The 9430-nt window shown below is 42.0% G+C and overlaps 1 protein-coding gene across 1 annotated transcript; it reads right to left on the bottom strand.

Annotated features, from left to right (window-relative positions):
- Positions 1 to 1861: 1861 nt before the first annotated feature.
- On the bottom strand, positions 1862 to 3252 carry ccl20l (C-C motif chemokine 20-like). Its single transcript, XM_026373734.2, has 4 exons — positions 3127 to 3252; positions 2892 to 3012; positions 2313 to 2390; positions 1862 to 2196 (listed from the first exon to the last, which is right to left on the bottom strand). The coding sequence occupies exons 1-4, from the start codon at positions 3206 to 3208 to the stop codon at positions 2049 to 2051; spliced, it is 429 nt and encodes a 142-aa protein (XP_026229519.1). The 5' UTR covers positions 3209 to 3252; the 3' UTR covers positions 1862 to 2048.
- Between the last annotated feature and the right edge of the window lie 6178 nt (positions 3253 to 9430).

Raw genomic sequence — 9430 nt, forward strand, 5'->3', positions numbered from 1 at the left:
TTTTTGGACGGGCAATGTGTCTATATACACAACATTTAATGTATACCGTATCATGTTACGTATGTATTATAGTAGTTGTTTCACTAACCATAGTAAAATGAAAAGAGAAAGTAATTTAAGTAAGCACTAAAGAATCATTGCACTGTAACCTCATTTTGTGTAACCTTCTTAATCAATGACGATAGCACAAAAAAGGGAAATGTATCACCCAAATGTCCTTGCCTCCACCCATTTGGAAAAAAAACCTGAAGATACAGCTCATCCGGCTTATTTCTCCTGGTTCCTCTTTTAATAGTATAAAAAATGGAGGTCTGGTCCAAGGAGATCAGTCGCCTCTATCTGCCAGATCCACCAGTCAGCCGGTGCAGAGAACCTCTGAAACCTATCAAGACATAACCATGAAGCTGTGCATCACAAGACTGGCATGCCTCGCTGTCCTCGTTGGGGTTCTGGCAATGATGACAACAACATCTGGTAAGTTGCCTGTCAGAGCTTCTGCAACCTGTTACACTGTTAGTCTGCTTCAGTACACATGCTGCAAATTCAGTACTTCAGTACCTTTGTGCTCACATTTGAAATTTTGGAAAAACTGTAAATATTGTTCATAAATATTGCTCATAACAACTTGTATTTTTGTGTTTCCAAAAGCACAAATAAAGATAAATGCCTGCTGCACTAAGGTCAGTGAGACGAACATCACTTCTACCATCATTGGCTACAGGATCCAGAGGAGGAACCCGCCCTGTGTCCGTGCTGTCATGTAAGAAACACTGCTTCAGTTTTCCAAGAGAGTGATAGTGATAGTGTTTTTTTATATTAAATAAAATCAGACTGTGATTTTGTCACTAATGGTGTTTTTTTTCATCCAGATTTGAGACCACAGAAGGAGAAGTCTGCAGCCACTGGAAACAAGACTGGGTGTTTGACAAGATCAAGGAGCTAGAGTAAGTAGACCTTTGTCACCTTAGTTCATCACCAATGTGAATTATTGAATTTTTCCCAGACATGATGTGTCACATTAAAAACACCTTCAACTTTCGTTTTTTAACAGTTTTCTCTTGTTTGTGTGTTTACAGGCAGGCTCGTAATGCAAAGAAGACCACAGCCTCCTCCCCACAGGAAGCATCTCATCACCATTAGTATCTACAAGCAGTTGTTAATTTAAAATATTTAAATGTTAAACTGTAATATTTATTATTTATTATAGGCACTATTTATTTGTGTTGCCTTTTTCTTACATCTTCCCATCTGTGCTACTTGGGTCAACTAATAACACACCAACTAAATATATAGTAGTATAGCTAGTAATACAGTTTAGAGTACTCTGCTTTATTGCTGTCTAATTAAATCAAAATAAATTATTTTTTACTGTCTACACTTGTTGTTGCTGGTTAATGTTAATGTTGGAAATCAAAGGTAGAAACGTCAAACATCATCATGAATAAAACTGTAACAGATCAATTCCTCCATCTTGTGGCCTCTTGAAAATATTGCAGCGCGACATCCATGAAAGTAGTGCGTCGTCACAGGAGTCAGCTTGTCACCAATCATTTGGGGCACTGTTCTCAAACAGAACAAGAACTCGTCGTCAGTCGTGTCATCGTGTGCATGTGGAGGGCAGGAAAGCTCGCTGAATAGTTTCCATGTTACGCCAATAAAGCATGCATTGGCTTTCAAATCACTTTACACAGTTTGTAATGAATTGTTTGGTAAATGGACCTTTTATTGATGTTGAAGGGACAGTCCCCTCAAATTCCCCTCATGTGATGCTACTTCTGTCAAAAGGTTATCATACTGTTGAAAGTTACACAGTGTTGTGTGATTAAACAAACCAGACACAAAAACGCTGGAGAACCTATCGAATACATTTATTTATTTGAGAGAATTACACAAAGAAACAGCATAGTCAGAAAACTGATTAAATAAATGCTGACTGAAATCTAAATCTAAATAGCTGAGCTGAGACAATATCTGCAACATGATTTGATTATAGCTTTTATTACAACATATGTTTGATGCAGTTGTCTTGGCCAACAACCTGGCTTCAGCTAATAGAAAGTGTCAGTTTCATTAAGGAAGGATTCTGTGGTACTGAAGAAAGCTCCGTCCAAATCAGTGAACGAAGGCTTTACGGTTTTCTTCACATGGGTTTTACGTCCAACAGAGCCAGCCTTGGACATCTTCTTCAGTTTGGAACTATAAAGGAAAAAGTCGTTAGTCATAATTTCCGCAAATTAAATATTTGTGCACAAACTTGTTCTGGTTTCTTTGTCTACATGGAAACTAGTTAAAAGTCTGTAGGAGTGTCATACCTGAGGAGTTCCAGAGTTTTCCTCACCCACTCATCTTTGCGGGTCGCACAGATCTCAATCTTCTTACTCGTGTAGAAACTGTAGTAGTTAAATAGGAATTATTAGACACACAAGGAAGGGACGGTGTTGAAGCATTTGAAAGTGCAGCAGTCTTTTCCCCCTACGTTTTATTAGTATCCTAGAAGAAAACAATTGTTTCACAGTGTTTTTTTTCTATTTAATGAAAATAAGCAAAGTTTTCTCAGATGCAGAACATTTTATTCTGTGTCGCTGTAACAACATTGAATCCTGAGGTTTGATTCTCAGCTGTATCAATTCAACTGGAGTAAAATTCAGGATGCTTTGGCAGTAAAATGTGTGACTGGAGCAAATGCTTTATTTTTATATACATAGCATTAATGCATCATCAAAGTTATTATTAGTATTTATTTACTTTATATTCTTCTTATTATTATTAGTCAATGCAATAATTGTAGTAGTCGCCCTTTCTTACAGGCTTAATTTGCTGAAACACATTCAGATATTATGTGGAGTGTTTCACAGGGTTGGTGATGTGATGGTTTAGTCGTAGAGTCTTACATGATTGCCTCGATGCGGCAGTTTTCCGTGATGGTTTGCTCTCTGTAGCCCCTTATACGCTGGAAAGGCACCGGCATCCTGTTGTATGCTGTACAACAAGCTTTGTTCCTGCGGGAACCAGCTGAACACACACACAAAACACACACAGCACATTATCAGCTCACATGTTCAGTTAAGATTTCTTAGACTTAGTTTTTAAATCGACAAACAGTTAAACGTGATGAATTCAACTTACAGGCAGCTGGAGCTGGACCCAGGAGGCCCAGTACGAAGCAGAGGAGAAGAGTTGTCACAGTGATCATACCTCTGGGAGCCATGTCGAGAGTGCGGGGAAACAGCAGAGAACTTGCTGAACACGTAATCGCTGTGTATATATACTAAAGGCACTACTCATGTTTTTTTGTAACCTGTGGCTCCTAAATTGAGGACAGGAAGCCCACTGTGCATTGTGGCAAAGAAGCAGACTTTGCACTTTTTCCAATTAAGTGCCATTATGCAACACTGAGATTTTTTTACGTGGGCCTGTGGAGTTTTTGTGGAAACGATGCACTGATGCATTAGGATCACAACGTCTCATATGCTCCAATTTATATTTATGGTTTTGAGGTTAATAATTGAACTGTAAAGTTTTAATATACCCCACTACATATTCGACATGAAATGTAATTAGCAGTTTCTTTTACATTTGTTTAAAGCTACAATTCACTGCAGCATCTCAGGTCTCACCCTACATGCCTGTATAATACAAAATGTTTCTCCTATCTCTTATATCCATCTCTTTTTTCTGTTTTTTGACAAACATGACTGTAATATCAGCTGTCACAACTCGATATTGCTTAAAGCTGTACAGTAGTCAGTGTGCTTTACGTAATTAACAATCTTTGTGGTGAGAACTGATGGAGTATGAGAAGCTTGTCAAAACCCCCCTCCTCGTTAGCATGACCTATTTAGTTTGCAGAAAGCTGACAACTCCACAGCTAGCTCAGCTGACCTAGATAGGCACGACATCGTCAAGTTGTAAATGCTCCACGGCTCTTTACTGTACGACTCCAAAATGACACGCACACGCTGTAACTGACTGATTGTATAAATGAGCAGCCCGTGCACTGTAAAATACAGTGAAAAGCTTTTTTCCATATTTGATCCATGACTGCTGTAGAGTCACCATGGGTTTTCTGGTCGTCCCCCCCCCACACACACACTTAAACCACATACAGTGTGTGATGACATACAAGCAGCACTTAACACAAAAATGTTGCAGATAATAATTTTCACAGACATAGAGGAGACAAATGGGATTATTTGCACCACCGGTGTCACAGCCAGCTGATCCCTGAAGGACACGTCGATTTTATGGTTGTTCCTTTTTTCACTGGGTAATTGAGAGTGTGGGCTGATACAACACTTCTGAAGCGCAGATGTGTGCCTTGTTACAGCTGGAGACAGCGCTGCCAGTCGAATTAATCTCCAAAGTTTCATCACATAAGCTGATGCTAATTAAGAGCTGGTTAACAGGTGTGTACATGACAGAAATGAGCAGGAATTTCATTTCCCGCATCTTCAAACATTAAACTGCAGTGACAAAAAAAGAAAAAAAAGCCTTCTTGGATACACTGAAATTTATTGGCATTAATTAGACAAGAAGCAAATAAGCTGAATTGATGTACTTGTGCTGGTGTGTTTCTAATGTTGAAGGTTTGTGCTTTACTCTGAGAATGAGGGACATAACTTATTATTAGTATAATGTTTCTTCTGTTTTCTGTGAAGGCCGTATTGGCAGATTTGAACATTCATATCAGGCCTGTTGTATCGTTATCAGCTACATTTCAGTATTGTTTTGTTTGTTAGATCTTACTACATCAGACAAGACCCTTGTCTGATGTAGTAAACCCAAATTAGCTTTGAGCCTTCTGAGCGGTGTCATTTTGGGACTGTTTCAGAGATCATGACTCACCGGGTTCCCGTTATGACTTGCCCCCTGTTTGACCTCATTAAAAACTCCTCTGCCCTCCCACCTGGCAGACAGGCCCACGCATCTGAATTTAGCACATCACACAAACTCATGCCACGTTTGATGCTGTCCAACCACGGCTTCTTTCTGGCTTCACCCATAGGGGGGCAGTGTTGGTGTGGACCGCTGATGGTTGTCAAGCAAGACACAACAAAAAAGATGTGAAATAAACGTCTAACGTCAACCTGAATATCTGTCATAACAACAAAGGGGGAAAACAGGCTTTTGTGCTGTAGAGTAAGTACAAAGCACACATCATGTCTGAAACAAAAGCGGGACGCCTGTTAATTGACTTGTGTTTTACCATTTCGTCCTGTGTGTTTGTGCATATGTGTGTGACCTATTGTGTGCACTGATAAAGGGAAAGGTAAAGCGATAAACCGGACGATTGTCTGGTTTGAAAGCGTAATCCCTGCTAATCCTCCGTAAGACACAGCCTCTTATCGTCGTCCTGTCTCCTCCCTGCCAAAAGACATAAACACGCACAGACACGCATTTCCTGTGAGGATACAGGCCGACCTCAAACTGTTTCTTTAAGGACTATTATTGTGCTTGTTTTTAATGAATTGATTTCTAATCTGTTTTTCTTTGTTATGTATGAGTTAGTGCATCAACAGAACCAGACATCATTTTGATAACCAACAGTTCAGCCTGAGCTTCTGCTGCTTCTCTCTGCTGTATATCACTGAAAACTTCTTGGACTGTTTCCCAAACAACTAAACAAAAACCTTTTTCACCCACACTGTTTTTTCACTATTGGCCCACATTTTATATACAAACCAACTGATCAGTTAATTGAGGAAATAATGATGAAAGGAATAATTTGTTGCAGCCCTGAAATCACACAGTTGCAAAATGTGCATTGCAAGTTACCAGTGTAATAATGTAATAAAGATTTAAAATGTAGCATAGCATGAAACCATATTCAGGAAATCTTTATTATTCTAACAGTAATAATCAACTTATTCATTTTAAACCTTTTAAACACATTGAGCAAACCTCATCATCATTTTGGAGTCATGTTTATGGCAACTTGACTACTCTACGTCCAGATTTCACTTTTAGTTCACATTTGCTCTTCAAAAACCCCTAAGAAAAAGAAAACTACCTGGACACCAAATATCTCTATTCTTTGCTAACTTTCTGCTGTTGCCCAGCTACTGCACAGTCTTTCTGTAAGTTTTTCTTTTTCGCTTAAAATAGCTGCTTGCTGCAACTGGAAACAACGTTGGTGAGAGCGATGTGGGACGTTAACCGAAATAGTAACTTCGTGGGCTGTAAAACCAAAAACATGAGCTGAAAGTTCCTAAAAAAAATCTCCTAGAGCTGAGGTGAATTTTATGCACGTTCACTTTGAGTAATCCTTTTAATGTGACTTTTTTTTTTATCATTTGATTCATTTCATTCAAGATATTTCTTTGAACCTACTTTGTTAAGCACCTACTTCTTTAAGCAGTTCTTCTTGATTAAAGGACATACATGTGGTCTCGTAACATTTTTGCTATTTAGCTGTTATACTGGCAATTAGAACAGTTTGGCCAGTGTCTCTGCCTGAGGGTGGGTGTGAAACAGGCTCCTCCCAGGCCCCTCACCCTCTTTTTGGATTCATAGTGGTGGACGAGCAAGAAAAGAGGCAAGGGGAGAGGAGAGAAGGCGAGGGTAAAGAGAGGGGGTCACCATTGAGTTGTCCACCCACACGAGGTCCTCGCTGGTCACCTGCGTGGGTTTGGGGCAAGGAAAAGGCGAGGATGCGCGCACACACAAAAAGAAGAAAAACAACAGCTTTCTAACCCCGAATGTCAAACGTGGCAATAGAGCTCGGAATAAAAGCGTTTTAAATTAGCAAGAAACTTCCTCGAAAGTACAGAAAGACGTATCGTCGGTATCCTTAAAAGCACTTCACAGCAGAGGAGAGTTTAGGCAGCGATGGAGGCAGCAGAGAGATGAAAAAGCTCTCAAAGCACTTGGCTGTGGCGTGATCTTCAAAAAAAAAATGCCTGGTTTATCATAATTAGCATTGTTCCAGACTGTCAGACCCGTGAGGCATGGAAAACAATGCACTCTTCAATATTTTATTGAGGACTTATGGTAAATTACTTGTATAATTATGTGAGCCCGGCAGATTCTGTCCTCACCATCTCCTCCTACATCCCATCTGCCCTGTGTGTCCAGAGTGTGGGTGACTGAAGTAGCTGCGAGGGGAGGGTGGGGGGATGGAGGGGGGTGAGGAATTATTGTGGAAAATTATAAGAAAACTTGTGATGTAACAGTCTGAGTTACACTTCTGCTGTTGAAGCCGACACTGTAACATCCACGGCTCCCACAGAGTGAGTAGTAGAAGACGAAAAGAGGGGAAAATATAGACTTTAAAGACCTCTGTGACATTAGGAAGCGCCCATAGGTATTTTTGTCTGGCAGAGCTAACTTCTGGCCGGGAAGACTCCGGAGGATACAGTCAGCCAGAAGAGGTGAGGAGAACAGAGGGGAAGAGAGTGGAGTGATAGAAAGAGGAGTATTTTTAGGGTGGTCTGTTATCTGCAAAGAGGAGGGCGTGTGATATCACAGCCAGGTCACATCGCTGTGGGGGGAAACAGCATGGGCTCTCCGCCGAGACGGCAGATAAGGAGGAACAGAACAATGAAAACTCTCTCTGTCTCTTGAACACACACTTTGTACGTCCACAAAGGCGCATAATACACACTCGATACCACATCAACAGGAAGACACGCTGCGGCTTCCTCCACACACATCCTCTCACAAATACTTAGAAACCCCTCAGACATGTTAAAAGATCACATCAGAGCGGAGCCTCGGCGCTCCACAGGTGACCTGGGAGTGTGTTATTGCTCTGGTGACGGACTGAAAAAACCATTATCATTCAATCACTTCACTTCACTCGTTCTCGTCCTCTCTATCAATCTATCTCTCTTCTATTGTAGCCCTCTGAAGATGTAAATGCCAGCAGAACAGATGGATGGAGAGAACATCTCATCACTTTGACACTATGTTTATACAATCACACGCCACACAAACTCACTCCACGTGCACACACACACACACACACACACACACACACACACACACACACACACACACACACGTCTATGCTCTGAAGCGAGACGCTGATGGAGATTTCTGCAGTCATCAAAATGAGCACACGATGTACGCACACGCACACACGCTTTTGGTGTTTTGGTGCTTTTGATGAAACCTTCTGTTCGCTTCTTCCTTTGTTTATACTAAACGCACACATGCACAAACACAGGCGCACATCCACACGCAAGCACACACGAATTGAGTAATTCGCCAGACTAGCAGCTGTTATGGAGGGAACTGGGTACTAACGAAACGCCTCTGACATGCAAATGATGCTTTGTCGACCCGAGGAGTACGACTGCCCTCTCACACTGTACAGATTTAGAAAATCTGACTATTATCCGTCAGCTAACCTGGAGAATATCAGTCTAGTCATGTGAATATTAAACGGTTTGAGCTCCCAGGACGATGTAAGCACTCTGTGTAGGACTTGAAGCCAAATGAAACCCTAACTCGCTCCAGGAATATCTTAGTGAGGCTTTGAGGGAAGATCCTTTTTCAACACCCCCCCCTCTCCCCTCCACACACACACACACACACACACACACACACACACACACACACACACACACACACACGACCGCCACCCACCCACCCAATCAAATCCTCACTTGCAATAAACTACTCCTCATCTCTCTTCTCTGCTTCTTTTGTTCATCTCTCTCAGCCACCCACACACCTAGCGTCCCTCGGGCTTTTCTCTTTACACTCACTCACACATGCATGCATGCATTTACATTTGGCTACTTCGCATGTACTTTGCTTTGCTTTATTTCGTCTCGCTCCTCATTATTCCAGGTACAGTATCCGCATGAATGCAGGTTTCGCATGTGCACATGCAGTGTGCGAACAACAACATACACAGGGCCTATATTTAATGCTTTGTGATACAGATGTGTGGGCAGCAGCCATCTGGGGCCCCGAGTGGGAACAAAAAGCAAGCGTGCATGTATGTGTGTGTTTCTGTGTGTTCGTGTGGCGCGGGGCTAAGGGCCAAACTTAAAGTAGGGGTTTGAGGCCTGCGACTTGATGTGAGCACCCCCTCCAGAGAACTGGGACTCTCAGGAGAGAGTGGGAAAAACATCCCGACGGTCATCAATCAAAACTTCAGTGACACAAATGACCAGAAACAACGAACTGTTCTCCATCCAAGTCAGTGTGTCACCTCCACCCAACAACCATGTCCCACCCACTTCACGCCACAACCCCATAGGCCCTCGCCGAACGCCGACTGATACGATTGGCCTGTTGGTCCCCGGGCGAAATCGTGATCCCGTCTTGGCTAATTGGGTCTTTGTGCTTGCGCAGTCTGTCGTGGCACTGTGGGAGAATGAAACGTGAAAACCGTATTATGGTGGATGGAGGAAGACTGGCAGGTTGAAGCGGGGAGATCGTTTCTGGCGTCACAAAGCGCCAGATGCTCTTCCTGGGT

This window comes from Anabas testudineus, chromosome 17 (assembly GCF_900324465.2).
Source record: "Anabas testudineus chromosome 17, fAnaTes1.2, whole genome shotgun sequence".
Classification (NCBI taxonomy): Eukaryota; Metazoa; Chordata; class Actinopteri; order Anabantiformes; family Anabantidae; genus Anabas; species Anabas testudineus.

What these genes read in the sequence shown, in the direction of transcription:
- ccl20l (XM_026373734.2), bottom strand. Translation starts at nt 3,208, where the DNA reads ATGGCTCCCAGAGGTATGATCACTGTGACAACTCTTCTCCTCTGCTTC. An exon ending in GGGTCCAGCTCCAGCTGCCT is followed by an intron (nt 3,013 to 3,126) that starts GTAAGTTGAATT and finishes GTGTGTGTTCAG; the next exon opens with CTGGTTCCCGCAGGAACAAA. An exon ending in TGCCGCATCGAGGCAATCAT is followed by an intron (nt 2,391 to 2,891) that starts GTAAGACTCTAC and finishes TAACTACTACAG; the next exon opens with TTTCTACACGAGTAAGAAGA.